At 47.6% G+C, this 20,802-nt stretch overlaps 3 protein-coding genes across 17 annotated transcripts in view; 2 read left to right on the forward strand and 1 right to left on the reverse strand.

The window, feature by feature from the left end:
* Positions 1-2,749, forward strand: part of RAF1 (Raf-1 proto-oncogene, serine/threonine kinase) — a 78,379-nt gene extending 75,630 nt beyond the window's left edge. For all 14 annotated transcript variants that reach the window (XM_071813309.1, XM_071813311.1, XM_065845380.2 and 11 more), the window contains 2 exons: positions 471-605; positions 2,219-2,749. In XM_071813309.1, the coding sequence (XP_071669410.1) occupies positions 471-605; positions 2,219-2,359 (276 nt within the window). In that variant the 3' untranslated portion in view covers positions 2,360-2,749. The remainder of the gene's footprint in view (positions 1-470; positions 606-2,218) is intronic.
* A 2,229-nt stretch (positions 2,750-4,978) lies between these two features.
* Positions 4,979-15,885, reverse strand: MKRN2 (makorin ring finger protein 2). The gene is made up of 8 exons (XM_065845387.2): positions 15,669-15,885; positions 15,229-15,357; positions 13,456-13,631; positions 11,955-12,259; positions 10,305-10,519; positions 8,781-8,891; positions 6,828-6,972; positions 4,979-6,271 (listed from the first exon to the last, which is right to left on the reverse strand). Exons 1-8 carry the CDS (start codon positions 15,692-15,694, stop codon positions 6,128-6,130), a joined length of 1,251 nt encoding a protein of 416 aa, XP_065701459.1. The 5' UTR covers positions 15,695-15,885; the 3' UTR covers positions 4,979-6,127.
* MKRN2OS (MKRN2 opposite strand) lies at positions 15,713-20,737 on the forward strand. Of its 2 annotated transcripts, none has more exons than XM_065845389.2 (4): positions 15,713-16,025; positions 16,706-16,755; positions 17,765-17,927; positions 18,319-20,116. In XM_065845389.2, exons 1-4 carry the CDS (start codon positions 15,820-15,822, stop codon positions 18,440-18,442), a joined length of 543 nt encoding a protein of 180 aa, XP_065701461.1. In that variant the 5' UTR covers positions 15,713-15,819; the 3' UTR covers positions 18,443-20,116. The 2 variants fall into 2 exon arrangements, with proteins under 2 accessions (XP_065701461.1, XP_065701460.1); XM_065845388.2 differs by having other exon boundaries at positions 15,727-16,025; positions 19,986-20,737.
* Positions 20,738-20,802: the final 65 nt, after the last annotated feature.

Raw genomic sequence — 20,802 nt, forward strand, 5'->3', positions numbered from 1 at the left:
AAATCATCCTTGTCTGTCCTTTGAAACCCAGTATACATTGCAAGTGAAACACAAACGCATGACAGAGTGAAAAAGTGCGTTCAGTTGCATGCAGTCTGATTTCAAGTGTGTAATTATGGTCCTGTTTTCTTTGGCCTAAAGAAAACAAAATAACAAAAGAACACCAACTAACCTCTCCTCACCTCCACAAAATCATTGCTACTGACGGACGGAGCTGTGGTGCCAAATTGGCCGCTGCTCTAACGGCCCGAGTTGTGGCTTGTTAGTCGCTGTAGCCTTCAATTGAAGGAAGGGGCTCAGCCATGCAGGCCAGCGTCACTGATTTAATCCAAAAGCAGCACCGTTGTTTCCGTGAACTCATTTGGACAAATCTCCAGGGCCATACTGGTGCCCGCGCCTTTGGTGCTCGCCTTAATGCTACTGAAGCCATCAGCTGGTGAAACACCTTTTCCAACTTGGGTTTTTTGCAGATCATTTTCATGGTGGGCCGAGGGTATGCGTCTCCAGACCTCAGCAAACTCTACAAGAACTGTCCCAAGGCCATGAAGCGGCTCGTAGCAGATTGTTTGAAGAAAGTCAGGGAAGAACGACCTCTGTTTCCACAAGTAAGTGGTGTTCTATGCACACAAGTTTCAGAGTATTTCATAAGTAGCCATTAGCACACAAGCATTCCACACAGGTACAAGTGTTGGTTTATATAAAGTGGAGCCTTCCTATTCTTGTCTTTATTCACATGTGCATCTTCTGCAGTTCTGACTGTACGGAGTTCTGTGAAGGTCATGAAAAAATATATGCACGCAGATTGAAGCACTTCTAGACTAACACTAGAGCAATTTGCTTTCAACAGCTGACCAGTTTTTAGAGATAAGCAAAAAAAGCCCCAACACAATAAAATCTTTGTATTGATATTTTATGTGAGTGTAGGTTTGGGGGAAGTGAGAGGCTGTTCCTCCTTTCCTTCCCCACAACTACAAACAAGCAAACAAAACCACTGGAGGATTTAAATTAATGTAGCAGTTTTTGGTGTTTTTACAAAGGATGTTTTACCTTTTCCTGTCACTTTGAGGATGGTGAAGGTGCTTTTTTGGACTCAATAAATAGCTGGACTTAAATATCAGCAGCTTTCAGAGAAATAACTTCTTGCAGTTAGAATCAAGTACAACTTCTGTTGTTAAGAAAGTTTTCAAAATGGTTTCTAAATGAACTGTTAGAAGATGCAATTCTTGCCCGGTTACTCTGTTGGAGAATTGTGTAGATGTTTGTTAATTAATTGTGAGCTAATGACAAGTATCTCCCCATCCCCTGGAACTCGGACTCCTGTAGGAGAGGCACTGCCTGACATATTCTGGAGTGCTGTTCTCAGAGCCTCCAAACGGTACTTCGGTGCTTTTAAGGACAAGTGTAGAGTCTTGAATGTGGGCAGGAACAACCCCAGGTTCCAGTATAACTTGGGGAATGAGCTGTTGGAGAGCAGTGTAGGGGAAAGGGACCTGGGGGTCCTGGGGCCAGCAGGGTGACCATGAGCCAGCACTGGGCCCTTGTGGCCAGGAAGGCCAATGGTACCTGGGGTGGGTTAGAAGGGGGTGGTCAGTAGGTCAGAGAGGTTCTCCTGCCCCTCTGCTCTGCCCTGGGGAGACCACACCTGGAATATTGTGTCCAGTTGTGGCCCCTCAGTTCCAGAAGGACAGGGAACTGCTGCAGAGAGCCCAGTGCAGCCACCAAGATGCTGAAGGGAGTGGAGCATCTCCCGTGTGAGGAAAGGCTGAGGGAGCTGGGGCTCTGGAGAAGAGGAGACTGAGGGGGGACTCATTCCTGGGGATCAATATGGAAAGGGGCAGTGTCAGGAGGATGGAGCCAGGCTCTTCTGGGTGACAACCAGTGACAGGACAAGGGGCAATGGGTGCAAACTGGAACACAGGAGGTTCCACTGAAAGATGAGAAGAAACTTGTTCCTGGTGAGGGTGTCAGAGCCTGGCCCAGGCTGCCCAGGGAGGTTGTGGAGTCTCCTTCTCTGCAGCCATTCAAACCCACCTGGACACCTTCCTGTGGAACCTCAGCTGGGTGTTCCTGCTCCATGGGGGATTGCACTGGATGAGCTTTACAGGGCCCTTCAACCCCTGACATTCTGGGATCCTATGTCAGAATAAATGAAGGTTTAAGACTGAAAAAGACAAGCAGCTCTAATGAGCCACCTTTTCCCTTTGTGCATTTCCCTCAGATACTGTCATCCATCGAACTGTTGCAACACTCTTTACCCAAAATCAACCGGAGTGCTTCGGAGCCCTCCCTGCACCGCGCCGCCCACACAGAGGACATCAACTCCTGCACGTTAACATCCACGAGACTGCCCGTGTTTTAGGCTGGCGCTCCCTTCCCTTGTTCTCGCCAGTGACGGGGAAGGAGCAGCAGGACAGAAGTTGTGCGTGTGATGCCTCCGTGTCCAGGATCAGTGCCCACAGGATCAGCTGCGGCCCAGGCTGAACAACAAGCTGCTAAGGATTCCTGCAGATCTCCTCCTGCAGGGCCACAGCTCCACCTTGCCTTTTTCTACCGTCTCTTTTACTGGGGTAGTTAACAGACTGTAAATCAAGAGATCTATTACTATTTTTTTAATAGATGCACTTGAGCCTTATTTTTCCCCATACACAGAAGCAATGGATGGTTCTTCAGCAGCATTTCTGGATTGGAATCTGGCGATGAATTGGTGTTTGATACTTGCCTCGGTGATCGAGGCAAGATGATGGTTGTTGGGGAACTGCAAACAAGACTGAGCAAAGAGGAATAAAACAAACAAAAACCAACTTTCTGGAAATCAGCTCCTGCCTAAGAGCTTTCATCAAGCCAATGAAATAAGTTAAAATGCTAATTCAACACAAAATAGTTTTGCAATAGTTTTGCACATAGAAGAAAAACTCTTGCAAAAGAAAGGAATCTGTTTGGAGCTGTACTGCTCGGAGAAGGAAGCTACGCCAGGCTCGCTATGGGCACCCGCAGTAACTTCAGCAGCTTATTTTGGTACTAGTGACTTGTTCCTTGCGGCCCAGAGCGGCGGGAGGTGTGGAACCACGGGCTCCTGGGGCCGAGGCGAGTGAACGTGATCCGGATACTTGTGGAAAACCGAGCGGAGTCTTCGTCCCATCGGAAGCTGTCGTCCGAGAGATGCACTAGCCAGAGGAAACTGAGTGTATACAGTTTTTCTTGCTGATTTGGGTTTTAATTTTGTTTTTATTGCTCCTGAGAAAATGCATTTATTGTAAGCCAAGGTTCCTCTGATTATCTTATTTTAATAAAATAAATTAAATTTTAGGTTTAAGATTCAATGTCATCATTTAATGCAGTCATCCATTTTTCTAACATGTACATCTGGATTTGAAAAACTCAGAAAATGACATTCTGAATAGATTTTAAAACATCACTGGGATAGATAATAGCAGCTCAAGTAAAAACACACTTGATATGATAACCCAGAGGTTTCCCATCACATTCTTTACAGTATGTTTTTTATTTTACAGTAGTGATTGTTCAGCAGCATCTACTGATGGACTATCAAGGTATTTAACTGAACCATCTCGGCGTTTTATCTTCTGTGAACCTGTCTCCTTAGGTAGAAGTGAGTGTTTTGTCTTGGCTGAACTCCACGGATGACAAACACAGGTGACTGATCAATAGATTTAACCGCAGAATCAGTTTCTCCAATGTTTAAATATGGTCCTTAGGGCAAGGATGGAAGCCAAAGTTCCATTCCTGGAGCGGGAGCCTGGGATTCTGTTGTTACATGTCAGGGTACGTCATTTATCTCTCATTTTACCTTCATTTCAATAAGAAACAGTTGAAGAAAGGAAGAACAAAAGAGAAATGGTCAACTGCTTTAGCTCTGATTTCCTAAAAGAAACTCTTAGTGCCTCATTTTTTAAAACTGACCATGTGTCACTTGAAAAAATTAAAATATTGTTGATAAATAGGCTTATTTTGACCAGCATTTGATGTCAAAGTAGATGAAAGCTTCTAAGTCTTACTGCCCTTAAATTAAAACTCTTTATGTTGTCCCTGGACAGCTTTGAAAAACAAGGGTTTTTTTATTTCAGGCTATTGTTGCCTGGTTTATAACTTCTTGGGGCAAAGTAAATCAGGAATGTCTTGTTTAAGGTGAAGAACATCCATCCTCTCCATTGACTTTTTTTGGTATATTTTATTACTAAAAATATTTCTCTCTGGGAAAAAAGTGCAAGAGCAGCTAGAAACAAGCTTCAGCGGGAGGCAAAGGGCTGTCCAGGGGCTTGGGGATACCAAGAGCTGGTGAACCTTCACCTTACAGCAAGTTCTCCATCTCTCCTTGCACTATGGTATTTTCCTTCACCTTTGTAATTAGCGCTGAAGAATTACACTAATGACTTACTGGGTTAAGACTTTCCTGGTGCTGTCACATGGCAGTTTTAAAAAGCAGCTGTGCCGAGCTGACTTAACAGGAGCACTGATGAAAATTAACTTGAGGGGGGAGATAATTGAGGAAAAGTTCCATTTTCGAGGTGAGAACAGAGCAAAATGGGCACGTTGGGCTGGAGGAGCCGGTGGGCAGCAGAGGGGAGCCCTCACCCTTACAGACATGCAGGATTTCCATCCAGGACATTGCTCAGCTCCAGGTTTGACCCAGAAATGCCAACCTGAGCGGATAATCCTCATGTCACTAACTTGGTGCTGTTTCAGGTTGTTTGAGGTGAAGGTTCCCGCAGTTTGTGTTATGACGGTGACGCAGATGCTGTTTTCCCCAGCGGAGCAGCGCCCTGGTGTGCTGCCTGAAGGACTTTTGCACAAGTGTCTCTAAATATACTTCACAATACAAATAATTCCCGCAGTCTCACCACTGAATCTTTCTGGAGTGCTTGAGCAGCCTCTCAGGGGTACACGGTCATCTCCTCCAGCCATGGGATAAATTGCCCGGCTACTTATTTTAAAATGGCATGAATGTGCTTGAGAAAACTTGTATTTAAGTGTTTTAATGCTGTATCACACAGTCACCATTTCAGTTGTGGCCAGACTGAACTGAACCGCGAAGTTACTACAAATGACTTAGCAGAATTAACTTCTTGGCTCAACTTCCACAAATTGCTTTTGCAAAACAAACGCAAACTAAATTTTTGACAAAAGTACAATTCAGTAATGATTTTATGGTTGGATCAATGATTTAAGGGTGTTCTCCAACTGACGTTGTTTAATTGTAATTCCGTTACCTCAGCAGAGATGTGCATTAATTGCGTTCATAGCAATTGGGCCTGTGCCGTTGTCCTTCCCAGGACACCGCGGGCAGTGTCACCAGTGCTGGTGTGCGAACTGTAAGATCACTGACATAAGATCAGAAAATGATTTAGTTCATTGAGTTAACTGAATCAAAGTTTCCCTTCCAGTCAAATATATTTGCACTAATTAAATTGAACAAAAATTTCACTATTACTGTTGCAATGAACGCTGACAGTAACGACTCTCTTACAGTTTCCAGGTTCCAGTTGGCACTGTGGGTTTAATTTGGGTGGATGCTGTGGCTGCTCTGCCTGAATCTATTAATCAGTGTAGTGGTGTTTGCTTTCCAGGAGGTGCTCTGAGACTCCTCCTGCACTATAATTATTTTAAATCAAGATTATTTTTAACGCAAGGACAGGAACCCGCTCCCCAAACGTGATTGTGACCTCCAGGTACTACTTTGGTTGAGGTATAAACGTATTAGTTCTTAAAGCTCCTTTTTAAAGAAGAAAAAGCTACACTGACCATCATTTCCAGTGGGTTTTGTAGATACACATTTAGTGAAAAAAGCACCCAAAATAGATTTTTAGCGACAGTTTTTAACAGCTTAAGCTTTAAATGGTAAGAGAGGAGCTGTATTTAAACCACCACTCAACTCACAAGACAGAAGCTGTTATGTCCAAGAGGGAGAAAAGCCCCTTGGGATTAAGGGATTTTTTTCCATGCAATCAATTTCACTTTTTAAATATATTTTAGTATTTTTGTTGCCATACAAAAAAACCATCCGAAAACTTTAGCAGGACTGCACAAGTAAACCACAGGGCACGCTCATTCCAGGGTGCTGCAGAAAGGAGAAGCAGCGCTAAACAAATAGCAGCACCTTGCGTTTGCTTTATTGCGAGGTGGCAGAATCCTCGTCGGGCCCGGAAAGGTGCATGAACAGTTCTCCAAGTTCCGTAACGTCATCGTCTGTGCTGGCCACAGTCCTGCTTTCTCTGTCTTCAATGAAGTCCCACAGGCGAACCGAATTGAAGAACTGCAATAGAAGAACATCTGACTGAGCTTGAACCAGCACTTGTCCCCGTTCCATCCAAGTATTGTCCCTTACCAGCCTCATTTCTTGATGCAAAAAAAATCAAGTCAGAAGCTGAGACTCAAAATCTGGGTCTGTGCTGGGATTTACTAACACTCGGCACCGTTTGGTGTTAAATTCGGTGACAGCCCCTCTTTCCCATGATGATTGGTGTCCAGGAGCTGCCCTGGCCCTGCGAGCTTTTGGGGAGGTTCTGACTTTGTTAGGCGCTCTCATTGCCAGCTGTGTGTGAGCAGCCCAGAGCAGTTTTCAACACCATCGGTGACAGCTTGATCGGCAAAATCCCTCTGAAGATTTGCCACGAGAAGGATTGGTTGAAAAAATAAACGGTAATAAATGTTTACAATTAAATGAAAGGTGCCTTCTCCTTCCCGATAATAAACCTTGGCCTCAAGGCAAGCTGAGGGACGCTGTATTTGCTTCTCTAAGGCCACGCAGGGTGCAAAACACCTTTCAATTTAAAACGTTTCAATGATGCTTGGCTGGAGCAGCCCCTTACCCGCACGGTCCCCTCAGAGCTGAGCTGTTTGCGTGGTTTTTCGGGTTCAGCTCGCGTCCCATCTGGATACGCATGAAGGTAAAGACACTTTCCGCCAAACGGGCAAGTTCCTTTCCCTTGCTCAAAGTACTTGCAGGGTTTCTTCCTGGGGTAACGAGAGGAGAGAGCGTTATTGCGGCAGCGAGCGGGCAGCACACACACGTCAGCTCATCATCTCGGCCTCAGCGATGCCAAGTACTTGCTCCTGGTAACAAACACACCCAGAGGTTTGGGCTGTTCCCCACCCGACAGCAATCAAAATAGATGGGAAAGATTATTAAAAATGAACAAAGATATAAAAAATCCAGCATCGTAACAAAAAACCTTGAAAACATCCTAAGACTTGAAAAGCAAAGGATGTTCAAAGAATGTGCATCTTCATCAAGTGGCCAAATCTCTTGCTATTCTTCTGGCATTCCTCCCCTCTATTTTCTACCACTTCACTATTACAAACCAGTTCTTCTCATCGTCTCTTTTGGAAGATCTATGACAATCATTTCTTAATTTAAGTTCCCATCAGCTTTGGTGTTGAACCAAGCTGCTGTAGCTGTGCAGCAAGTTTCTATAACCATGTTCCTCACAAAGGTTGTGCAGCAGTACCCAGGGGGGGTACTGGTACCCCCAGTACCCAGGGGTCAATGGATTGTTCTACAATGAAAAACATCTGCAGAGGAAACTGCAGAGAAAACGCAGCTGAACTTGGGAACTTTATATGCACTGATTTCTAAGACATCTACCAGATCTCCATTCTGGCAAATAGCAACTACATGGAGAAGAAAGTTCAAAAATTAATAACAAAACCCCCAGCCAGGCAGCGCACTAAAAGCAGAATGAATTTGTCTTGGTTGGGAACACAAATTCCACATTTCTGGGTCTGACTTATTTCATCCTGCGCTGGCATATAAATCAGAATGGATTTGTGCTGGCATGACCCCCTGCTCTTAATTCAGCCTCCCCTTTATGAGCTTGTTGTCATTCCATGCAATGCTAAATCCTCAAGTTAACCTGACTGCCAAGAGATCTACTCACAAAAACCTCCGCGGCACAGAAACTCTGTCTCCAACACAATGTGCTGCTGTTAGCTGAGCACTGAAGCAAAGCCCGTTTCGTATTCTCCTGTACGCAACAGCTCCTTGCGCTGACACCTGTTTGTAACACCCAAGCTGATCTCGCCCAGAACGCGGCCATTTAAAAACTGCACAACTTACTCCCCCCAGTTCAGAGCCCTTAGGAATTAAACTGAAAAACAACGACAGCAATAGGGCATTAAAAACAAACCATATCCAAAGAACCTCATTTTATTCAAATATTTTCCCTGACTGTAAGGTAAGACGAGATGCTGGATTAAACATCTAACACCACAGTGCTGCTCGCAGCAATTCTGCCATGGTGTAACAAGACCTGAGAGCCCAACAGCTTCTGAAGCAGCTGGAAAGCTCATAGCAACAGCTCTGCACAGATCTAGGTAAGGCCCGGGGTTTCTTTTGTTCTCCAAAGGCCCGTTTGAAGGCTGGTGCACGTATTTCCAGCAGACATTACAAAAGCCCCATGAATTTTTATCCTATCTTTCAAAGGACTATTACATTTTCCTTCCCTAGCTGTTCTCCATAACTGATGACCTTCCAGGTGGTTATGTCCAAGGGATCAACAGAAAACCCACAAAGCCAGTTTTGGCAAGTGAACTGAAACAGCTCCAACGCTTCAGAGCACAGGGAGTTTGAATAATTCCTGATCTGTAATTATGCGACAGACCCTTTTGTGGCAGTATCAACGCTAAATCACAGTGTTGACAGAGATTGAGGGTTCTGTGTAGAAAGCTCTGTAATTATATAAAGTTTAACAAGCACTGTGATTAAGTCTTGGTGTGTTTGTCTTAAGGATGATGTAAATAGTGTTTGTGGTCACTGAACTTACCCAACTCCCTGCTTAAACGCTTCGATCAGCTCGTTTTTCTTCTCCTGGTCTTCCACCCAATACGCGCTGGGAATGACGAACTCGGATATCACACGGCACTCCGGGCAAGACCTGAACGGATGGAGACAAAACAGCAACGCTCTGTTACCTCCCGAGAGCGATATTCCTCCATACACTTACCAGAAACAGCCGCCTCCTGGGGGAGCAGGAGATGTTTGTCACCGCGACGTGTCAGACACATGCAGATGTTACCAAATAACCCAACTCAAGGCAGCCAGGCCTTGCGCTGCCTTGTTTGTTTCTAGACTTGAAGAAAATAACAGGTATTTCCTCAATACGCAGAAGCAAACTGTCCCTGCTAATCCCGGAAATAAACCTGTTACTCGACTGCTGCAGCAGAAAGACAAAGCAGCTGAAGAAAGACACAGAAGGTCTCAAAGCCTTTTGGAACGGGATCCGACCTCCACCAGCAGCCATGGGTTGTTCACTTAGTGCGTTTACGAGACAGATTTCTACACGAGGAACTAAGGAACCTGAGGAACTAAGATCAAGAATCAAATGTGCCACCTCGGGTCCCTCGACAAGCCTAGGGAGGGCTTTATTACCCCCTCCCCGTACGCCCCCTCAAACACCTTGTCCCCCAGCAGGCGACAGAACTGACCCAAGTCCCTCCTTTAGATTAACTCTGCAGCAACCACTATGTTCATCATTATGGAAAAACGTAAAAATCCTGTTTGAAGAATTTGTATTAGTATTTAATCCCCTCACAGTCCCTGCTGGAGGCAGAATATCTCAGTACCTGCCCAACAGGAGCTCATGTCCAATATACGTCACATCCTAATGAGCTACAGTTCCATTAAATTTATAATGAAAGTTGTGCAGAACAGTCTCCTTTGGCAGAAGACAAAATATTTCCCACCTTTCCCTCAGCATGCTTGTAACTTGAGTTTTCAGAAAGATGCTCAAAAAAGGAAATTGCCTTAATAGGATGTTTTAAATTCTCTCATCTGAGGAAGGGGCACGTTTGGAATACATTTTTTATACAGCTAGAAGACAAAGGCATTTACTCAGATACAGGTAAATGTGTGATTAGTGGGACATTTAGCATGAGTCAGCCATCACTTAGAGAAAAATCCCGTAATGAAGCACACACACAGGGACGAAGGAGCCGCTGTTGTCACACAGAGGTCACTGGGAGAGTCCCAGCTGCTCCAGAGCCCGACGTGCACTTTGTCCCATTGTCAGCGTAACCAGAGGGCAAAGTGACACGGGGCCAAGCTCTCCCCACATCAGGGAACTGAAGGACCTGATGGATCCTACTGCTCCTGACAGTCGTTGTCACAGCCACGCTCCAACGTCCTGCAATTTGCCAGCACTTGGACTGGGATTTTCTGAGCTCAGACTTACAAATGGCTACAGTAACATTTACAGCTACCGGCAGTTTTATTTCCATATCAAGTCAAAGTGCAGCGGGGAGCCCATCGCACCGACAGAGCACAGAGATCTCTGATAACACCGACTTACTTGATGATGGGATTCTCGAACTGCTTGGCGCATCTCCACTGCCGGATGCAGGACAGGCAGTACGTGTGGTTGCAGTTGGAAAGGATCCCAAACCTCCTCTCGGAGGCCGACGGTTTCTCGTACACCACTTCCATGCAGATGCTGCACACCTTGTCCTGACTGGCCTGAAAGGCAAAGGCCTTCTCCATGTCGTGCTCAAACGTCGCCATGCACATCTGTCGGGGGAGAGACATCGCTGGTAACCGCAGTCCGCGTACCGGGCTGTCCCTTGTCAAACATGAGTGTCTGTGAAAAGGATCTACTGCAGGAAAAGCAAGGGTCACTCCTTAGAAGCATCGTTCCTACCCTTCATTGTCATCATTTAAGAACATTAAATTCAATCACATATTTCAACCCTTCAGTGTTCTCTGCAGCTTCAGGAGAATCAGAGGCAAGGCTGCCCCAGTGCTTGGCATTCACCCCTTTCTGTGTCTCTGTCATGGAAGGAGATGTTTCAAATACCCCAAAAACCAGGTGATTCAGGGGCCACACTCCAGATGTTACTCTGCTCAGCATTAAGGCCACGCTCGTTCGCCAGACACTAAGCTGTACCCAGTTAAGGATTTAGTCTCCTGTTACCGGCTTTCCTACAGCATTTCTCATCACAGCATCCCAGAAATGACAACCCAGAACCAATTTACATTTCACAGCACTACAAGGTGAGCCAGTGCTTACACCTGCATGGTTTTACCTCTTGCTTTTCAAAGTTCTCAGGACTTGACAAGCAAAATGAAGACTTTGAATTACAATAATAAAACATCAGACACAAACCAATTCCACATTAGCGGCAGCATTTTGAGTCCCAGCGCACACCTCCGGAGCCAAGCGCCTGAGAGCGGCGGTGCCGGGACACGGTGCCAGATGGCAACCAGGTCCCACCAGCAGCCATGCGATCTGCAGGGACCTGCTGACCACACACAACTCATTTTTAACCCCTTGGATTCTACTTCGGACTCTAGAGAGACTTATGAGTCAGTAACCACTGACACTGCTGGTCTGTCTCCTCCTCAACCTTGAGAACTTGTGCGCTTGACCAGCCCTGACCTAAATCTGGTAGCTAGGCAGAGAGAAGAGCAGCCCCTTCAGCCCAGCTTTGCACAGCCAATTCCCCATCCAGTCCCTCCAGCTGTTCTACTGCAAGTTTAGCTCCAAAATCTTCGTACACCCTGAAATCAGCCCTACCAAAGGAGACACATGAAGCAGTGAGGCAGCAGAGGGGCCGGGCGACCTCTGAGAGCGCCCCGGCAGATCACGATTCCTCTCCCACACTGTACACAACGTACCACTGCGACCTCACGTAAGCTACAAACTACATTCTCCTGGCAGGGCTTTAGTGTGTTCCCGGAGAAGGCTGCAGGCAAGGTTCCCATCAGGACGAAATGGGAAAAAAAGAAGTTGCTATAAAAGGCCGTGTGCATCATCAGTACCAATTTAGCCCCAGATGTCTGGACAGACCACTCTGAGAATCATTTTATAGCTAGATAACAATTAAACAAAAGCTCTTTTGAACAACAGACTCTTCTACAAAGCACATCTTTGGATTTTAGGGCAAACAAACTAAACCTTGCCCTAAGCAAAGCAAACCTCCCACCAATCTCACGTCAATATTACCATCTCGTGAGCCTTCCTCTGTTCTTGGTCGAAAGGGTGAAGGACTTGCAAGCCGCAGATCTCGCAGACGTCGCCATGCAGGTAGAGGCAGCGATCCCCGAAGTGGCAGGCACCCGCCGCAGCGTAAGGACACAGCTGCTCTCCCTCAGCTCCGGAGCCGCCAGCAACCGGCTCTTCCAGCCCGCTGCAAATTGCTTCCAAATACGAGTGGGGCTTCATTTCCAGATTCTCGTTTTGGTCGCTGCAATAGACCACATCGCCCGTGGCAATGGGCTTCTGCTTTTCTTCGTTCGAGCCGCACAGGTCTTGGGAAACAGAAACATAATATGAACCACACAAGAAGCTGCACAAAACCCTGCACAAGAAGCTCCCTATTATTTTGTTCCAATAATTACCAGGTTGGTTTTGGTTTGTTTTATTTTTTTTAAGTGTTCTTCTTAATGAAATCTCATCTCTAAGCCCCTTTTGCTCACAAATCACAAGGATTTTTACAAATTACCTACGGAAAAGTCCATTTCAAGGTCTCTTCAGCTGTTTGCTGTTTACAAGTAGGATTAAAAAGTCCCCTCATTTCACACAAGGGCAACTGGCCCACTTGGTGCACGAGCCCCCTGCTCTGCCAAGCGTGAGAGGACATCTCTGTCCTGCTGTCCCTTAGGGCTGGCACAACCTCCACTGGCATGTGCCTGGCACCCTGGCACAAAGCCACCAGGTTTTTGCATTTCAGACACCCTCACGTTGAGAACAGAAAGCACAAAGAAATCTTGAGAGAGTCCAGCGCAGCCACCAAGATGCTGAAGGGAGTGGAGCATCTCCCGTGTGAGGAAAGGCTGAGGGAGCTGGGGCTCTGGAGCTGGAGAAGAGGAGACTGAGGGGGGACTCATTCCTGGGGATCAATATGGAAAGGGGCAGTGTCATGAGGATGGAGCCAGGCTCTTCTCGGTGACAACCAGTGATAGGACAAGGGGCAATGGGCACAAACTGGAACACAAGAGGTTCCACTTAAAGATGAGAAGAAACTTGTTCCTGGTGAGGGTGTCAGAGCCTGGCCCAGGCTGCCCAGGGAGGCTGTGGAGTCTCCTTCTCTGCAGACATTCAAACCCGCCTGGACACCTTCCTGTGGAACCTCAGCTGGGTGTTCCTGCTCCATGGGGGGATTGCACTGGATGAGCTTTCCAGGTCCCTTCCAACCCCTCACATTCTGGGATTCTGTGATCTGAGGGGCAGAGATATTTTAACCAAAAAAATCAAAACAAAATAACACCCCTAAAAATCGCCCAAAACAAACCCCATCCTTCAGGGAACGCCTAAAACCAGTTGGCTGGACACTGGCAGGAAAAAGCACCGACAGGCACGAGTGCTTCCAGGAATGAGGCCCCAGGGGGTGGGCAGTGTGACTGCACCTCACCAGCCATCCACAGAACTCGAGTATTAAAAGGAGAAAAACCACCCGACTCCTACAAAGCACTGAGGAGGACGCAGGTGGCACCATCCCACTCACTTCTGTCCCTCAGCACCAGCGTTTTCTTCTCCCGCTTGCCGGTCTCGTGCAGTTTGCTGCGGGTGATGGGGGCGCCATGCTCGGGAGGGGGCCGTGGGCTGTGCGGCGGGGCCGAGGACAGAGGAGGTGGCGCGGGGGCCGCTCCCCCTGACGGAGGGTGCCTGATGTGATCGTACCTGCCACAGGAAAAAGGCAAAACTCAAAGGCTAAACTCGGCACAGTGGCAGGACACTGCCCTGATGTATATTCGAACAAAATAAAACTGATTAGCTCCTTTTTTCTTTAAAAGGATTGTTCTGACAAGTTGACTGAAGTGCTTATTCTCTTCCAAAGCCAGACTAAAAGGTTTCTCAGTCTCAAAAAGCAGATGCCTCTGAAAGCACATCTCTATTTTCTTCTCCACAGACACCGAGCATAGCTGAAAGAGCATTATTCATGTGCGTATTAAATTAGACCTTTGTCATCCCCTCACACAAGCAGTTTTGCTGGCATTTCTCAGAGAAGCAACATCCAAACGCTGCACAGGACGTAATGGCATTTCTGTGACCTCGGTTTCCCCCTGCAAGCAGCGACACTCAAACTTTCCGCTCCCACACCACAGGACAAGATGTGGGGTCTGCATACGGGATAGAAAAGGACCCGAAACATCCAGTGAAGCACAGAAATACGCTCCAGCAGCGGAGCAAGCGGTGCAGTAAACAGACTGGTCCAGTAAAGCCCTGGATGTACCTGTACGCTGTAGAATATTTGTGATGGGAACAAAAACGTTGTCCACATCTGTTTCTGATCCCATGCTCAGGGCCCATACACGCTCACAGATGTGCTGTAGCACGAATTGCTCCTGTGCAGAGTGCCCCAAACTCCTGCAACACAGCTGGAGCAAAACAGCAACACACTTTGCAGCCATCGCTACAGCCCAGTCTGCATGTGACATGGTGCCCCGAGCAACACGGCCGTCAGCAGCGTCACACGTCGCTAATTAATGTGAGCAGCTAACGGAAGCTGCAGAAATCACTAATGTTCCATCTCCTCATCCCAGTTTGGTACCATGAACGAGGCAAAGGAAACACAACGAAGCTGCTGCAATCCCAGCAATGCTGCGAGATCCCATGCTCGTCAGGCGAAGGCACAAACACCAGCTTCTCATCCATGACCTGCATTTTTCCACCAAGGAGCCCCGGGCTGCCCCGTGACACGTCCCTGATGGAATGTAATGCCATTAAGTAACGCACAGTATTTACTAGAGCATTTCTCAAGGAGTTGTAACCAGAAGACTCCACGAAAAGGTGTGGGACTGTTCAGCTTTCCCTGCAAGCCCAGGGGAGTGCAAGAAAAACACTTTAACACAGAACTGAAAATCCTCAAAATTGTGCCTTAGGTTCTGCACAAAGGAGGCTGTGAGCTGCACCGGGACACTCCTGTCTCCAGCCGCTTCACGTCTGGAAGGAAATGTGTAGCCAAGTGCTATTTCATGTGGGACTGAAAGGGGTTTTTTGCATTTAATTGGCTTTACTAAAGTAAGAACCAGATAAAAAACATAAGTGAAGTTTAATTTCTACAGACTGAAATAACTGCAGAAGCCAAGACAGAGTAAAACTATAATACCGGATCCATAAGCTGGTTTTGGTACTGGGAGAAAAAGCTCATATTTAATATATTATTTCATTCCCTTTGTCATCTTGATCTTTGACTCCCCGGGGTTTAAAGCTGACCGCACACGATTATTATGCCCAGTTCTTTAGAACCCCGTCCCAAGGCGAGCCGGCTCTTTACCTGCAGCGCGTTCCGTAGGCGCACTGTCCCTTCTGGTAATATTTGCAGATGGTGGAGGATTTGCTTGTAGCCAAATCATGCGAGAACAGACACTTGTTTCCCTCCCGACACACTCCTTGCATGTAGTACCTGCGGAGAGCGGCGCTGCTCAGAGGCCTCTGGGGACCGGGGGAACCTCGGCGGCGTTTCCCGCCCGGCCCTGGGCACGGGGAGCGGAGGTGGCACCGCGCTCGGCCCCCACAGCCCGGCCGCCGATCACTGCCCCCGGCCCGGGGCTCTGACGAGAGCGCGGTCCCGCGGCCCAGGCCCCACTAGGCCCCACAGGCCCGGCCCGGCACCGCCGCACAAGGCCCGGCCCGGGGAGGCCTCCGCGACGCGACCATGTCCCGAGAGGGCCCCGGGCGGCTCCGGGGCCGTGTAGGGACACCCCGGGGACCCACCTGCAGGTGACCTGCCGGGTGCTCATCCTGCCGCCCAGCGCCGGGCCCAGCGCCGCCCCCGCAGTAACGCCGTTCACGGAGCCGCGGGGGGCCGGGCTAGAGCGCCGCTTGTGCGACCATAGAGAGCGGGGCGGCGGGGCGGAGCGCCGCCATGGCGGAGACCGCCATCGTGCGTGTCCGGCACTGCGGCGCCGCCATCTTCAGCCGGCGGGTCCCGGAGCGCTGTCCCAGCTGCGGACGCCCCCTGCGCGGCTCCGACCTGCCCGACGCCCCGCTGCGCCTGCCCAGCCCCTTCCGACACGGACACCGCCAGCCCCGCGCCTTCCTCCTGCGGCCCACGGCCGGAACCTTCCTCGGGTAGGGGCTGCGGGGGGAGCGCGGGCAGCGGCGCCCGCTTCAGCACAGTCATTTTGGGTGGAAAAGCTCCTCAAAATCGAGTCCAGTCGTTAACCCACCCCTGGCACTGCCCCATGTCCTGAGAACCTCATGTCCGTCTGTCCAGCCCCCCAGGGATGGTGACTCCAGCACTGCCCTGGGCAGCCTGTTCCAATGCCCCACTGCCCTTTGGGGAAGAAACTGATCCTAAATCCAACCTCAACCTCCCCTGGGCAACTTGAGGCCGTTTCCTCTGCTCCTGGCGCTTGTTCCTGGGGAGCAGAGCCCGACCCCCCTGGCTCCAAGCTCCTTTCAGGCAGTTCAGAGATCAGAAGGTCTCCCCTCAGCTCCTGTTCTCCAGCTGAAGCCCCAGGTCCCTCAGCCGCTCCCATCACACTTGTGCCACGTTCTCACCGGTTTTGCCATTGCTGGGCTGGTACCCAAGGGCCTGCGCCTGACCCTTGTGACAGTCCTGACTGAACCTTTTCTGGGAAGGGAAACGCCTTTTTGGTGTTTTTGGTGTAGGTTTGCCTCCTCATCCCATCACAGGCACAGACACCAGCTCGGTGCCTCCGTCCTGCGCCATTTGCTCCAACACAGCCGGCGTTGGGACGGCTCTGTCAGCACTTGCACCACCACCAACACCCCTCTTTCTGTTTCAGAGGATACGACGGGAAATCTGATCTTCATGTTGGAATAACCAACAGTAACGGTAAAAAATGTTTCATATTTCCTTAGAGCCCATCTCCTGTATCTTGTATTCAGACTGTAGGCCCTGTTTACAGAATCCCAGAATGTCAGGGATGGGAAGGGACCTGGAAAGCTCATCCAGTGCAATCCCCCATGGAGCAGGAACACCCAGCTGAGGTTCCACAGGAAGGTGTCCAGGCAGGTTTGAATGTCTGCAGAGAAGGAGACTCCACAACCTCCCTGGGCAGCCTGGGCCAGGCTCTGCCACCCTCACCAGGAAGAAGTTTCTTCTCAAATTTCAGTGGAACCTCCTGTGTTCCAGTTTGCACCCATTGCCCCTTGTCCTGTCACTGGTTGTCACCGAGAAGAGCCTGGCTCCATCCTCCTGACACTCCCCCTTTCCATATTGATCACCATTAATGAAGTCACCCCTCAGGTCTGTCCCCACCACCTGTGACAATCCAAATTGCACGACAGGTATTTCAGAGCCACCCCTGGTACCTGTTGCAGATGCCAGCTGCAGCATCCCAAGAGCTGGTGCTCTGCTGTCGCTTCCTCAGCACGCTGCAGGTGTCAGAACTGGGCGCTCAGCTATTCCCTACAGAAGAATATCACGTAAAGATCAAAATAAAATGGTGACTCCAAAGAATTTCTTTCACCTTGCAGCAGTGAGCACATACAGAGCTCCAAATCAAAGCCAAGGACCTCTCTTTATTTAATATAAAAGCTGTCTCGTGTGGGTTTAAAAAAGAAGCCTGGTTGTGCTCAAGTTGCTTGCATCATCAGAAGGCAGCTGAAGTTGCACTGTAAAAATAAGAACAGGTTTGTGATAAAAGCAAGTGCTGCATTTTCTACTCTGTAGCCACAGAGGCCACCGATGGGAAGCCCATGGTACAGCCAACACAAGAAAGAACGTCAGCATGGAAAAACAGTAGTAGCTTTCATCACCAAAAACAGAATAAAACCAACACCAAAGGCAATGGATCAGACCTTCCAGTGCCACTTGACAATCTGCTGCTCTTTATTTGCAGGCGTGGTGTATAATTACGATGCAGAGGGAGTTCAGAGAGCTGGAACGGGCTGGGAGCAGTGCATCAGCGTCCCGCTGGTACAGCCACACATGTTTGGGCTGCTGCAGCAGTGGGATCAGCTCCTGGAGGAGTTTTCCGCAGGACAGGCCTGGCTTCCTCACAGGTACGGAGTTTAAAAGCTGGACGCAAGAGGAGTTTTCAGTCTGGGATGAGAAATGGGGCTATTCCGTTGTTCATTCAGAGCCTCGCACCTTTCAAACACACATTTCTAACAAACCAGTCTGAACAACCCTGTCAGGCTGTCTTGAAACGTACAGGCCATGCTGAGCAGAGAGAGAATATTTTAGATTTCTAAGTAACAAACTCATCTGCTGGAATGTAAAAGCTCTAAAATTATTTTAGGCAAGTTTTCTCCAGCAACAAAATAACTTTCTGTGTCACAGTTCAATGAAGCGTTACCTTTAAGAGGATAGTGCTGAGAAAGAAAGTCCAGGTGCAATTCTGTAATTATTGCTTCTAAGTTTCAACAGTTTTAGGTGTATTTGCTTGCACAGGCTGAGCACACTGATGGGATTCTTGCCCGAATCTCACATCCAGATGACTTCGTTGTTGTCAATGACCAGAAATGGGAAACAGGCTCATTTCCAGCTGGCTCATAACATTGCTTTGGATAGTTAAATACAGAAAGACTTCCACATATTTTGAATTAAACTGGTGTGTTCCACCGAGAACGTTCAGTTCTTTGTAGCCTTCCTTGAAGTCAGTGCCCAATGAGAGCGTTACAAGTTACACAGCCCAGCTAAAACACGCGCTGCCACATCACTGAGCTGCTCTCCAGGGAAACACCCGTCCTGGAACTGCTGCTCGGTGACCACACGTGTGACAAACAGCCTGAGCATCGCTCTGTGGTTAAGTGAGTGAACATAGGCATCATCTTGCACAAAAGAAAAATAAAACCCACAACAAATCAAAAGCAGGTTCTAGTAATGCGTTATGCACAGGACTATACAATTTCAGAGATAACGTATTATCTCCCTAATACCAGAAGATGAAAGAATTTGACCTACAATAGAATTTTTGAGATGTTAAATAAACTCTTCTATTTTTTCAGTGCACAGGAACTGCGCTAAATTAATCCTGTAACTCCTTTGGGTTCAGGCCAAGCTTGATTCTAATTTTCTTGATTGCTTTTCATTTACTGGAAGGATAGTCTATAATAGCAGCAAAGAACAGCAGCCACAGCCAACAATATCTGAAATTACTAAAAGATACCAGGTTTGCTTGTCAGGATATAAAGACATGCTTCCCAAAATTGGGATGCTAACGGGAAGACACAGATGGTAGTGAGAAGTATATTACAGAGTCTTTTGCATTATAAATGCAGAGCTGGTCTGCAAACAAAAATGAAAATTGTCCCAGGAGTACAAGGCAAGGAATGAGTCACAGGGCCAGGAAGAATCAGGGAGAATGACGGATGATGAGGCAGTTAGGGAGGAAGCTTGAGGATTAGGCAGAGGCAGGTCTGTGTCCAGTGCAGCTGTACTGGGCCAGAGGACAAAGCAGCACTGTGGGGAGCGAGTGGATAAATCACTGAAATTGGTAGTGGCCAATGTGAAACATTGGGCAGAACCCGAGAAACTCTGACCGTGGGAAGAACAGTGAAGTGCCACACGCTCCTAGGTTAGGCTAGTGGGCGAGAAAGGCAAGAACCTTTTAAATGGCTGCTTCTCCTGTTCAGTTAGTGTTTCTGTCCTTGCACAATGGGCAGAAATTATTGCCAGCGGGAGTTGACTGGCTCACCATACAGCGACTGTATCAACATATTAGTGATGGAATTGATTTGATTTTAACTAAGCGTCCAAGTTAATGCCACGCTGAAGGAAGTGCACATGGTGGCACACAATTAACATCACTGCTGCAGGAAGAAGTGTTCAAGATAGAGTAACAATACATGGAAGAGCAAAGGTTAGCAAGGTGAAAGCCAAATAAGTATAAAAAAATAAATTATTGGAAAGTCTGCAGCCATTTGTTTTTTCTGATGGTCACAGCTGCATGGAAAGTACAACTCAAGATTAACAGAATATATTTTTAAGCATCAGCATGAAAGTGGCAATAGTTCCTGGAGAGCATGCGCTTCCTTCTTTCACTCCGTAAAATACTCCTCCATGCACAGTAATTAAGGGATTAGGGCTAACTCTTACTAACAAGACGTTTTTCCTAGGTACGATGAACACGAGCACAACTGCTACACATACGCGCTGGCATTCGTTAACAGCATCCTGGCCGCACAGGGAAAACGGGAAATGAGTAAAAGTGAATTTACAGAGAAGTTTGTGATCCCACAGACAAAGAGAGCTGCCCGATACATCACTCTGCACCAGGAGCTAACAGCTAATGAGTTCTACATTGTTCCCCTTCCCCAGCAGGAAGAACAGGGCTGAACGTGACAAGTTGCTATATTAAAACATCTACAACCTGCAACAGGAAAAGTCTTCAGGCTCCAAATCTCAGGGATTAAGATGCATGATCTACTAACGTATTTAATCGCACAATTAACTTTACACATTAACCTGCACATCGTGGAAGGATCAGGAACCTGAACTTGTGCACATGAATGAATAACATAAATACAATGTACACACTACAGAAAATTTCCTTGGGAACTATTCATATGGAAAAAAGTTCCATTTACAATCACTATAGGGTCTGTTCTGCCAGGACACTCAATACCACAAATCGTAACTGCTGTGTCATTAAGGGTTTAACAAGTGAACTGTGGTAACTAAAGATGTAGCAAACGAAAACGGTGGTTGCTTTTTTTCCTGTCACATTTGTTTACTGGTGAGTGGAAAAAAAGGGAATTTGTGTTTGTGTGCTACTGAAATCCAAAGTCCACGACTTAATGCAGATTCACGACATGCAAAGTTATTTTCCTTTCTTTTAATTACTAATAAATATAACAAGTAAATCCTGCCTCTTTGCCAGATATATTTATTTTCCAATTCTTCCTTACATTTTGTACATTTATTCCTCAACGC

The sequence above is a fragment of the Patagioenas fasciata genome, chromosome 10 (assembly GCF_037038585.1).
Source record: "Patagioenas fasciata isolate bPatFas1 chromosome 10, bPatFas1.hap1, whole genome shotgun sequence".
Taxonomy (NCBI): domain Eukaryota; kingdom Metazoa; phylum Chordata; class Aves; order Columbiformes; family Columbidae; genus Patagioenas; species Patagioenas fasciata.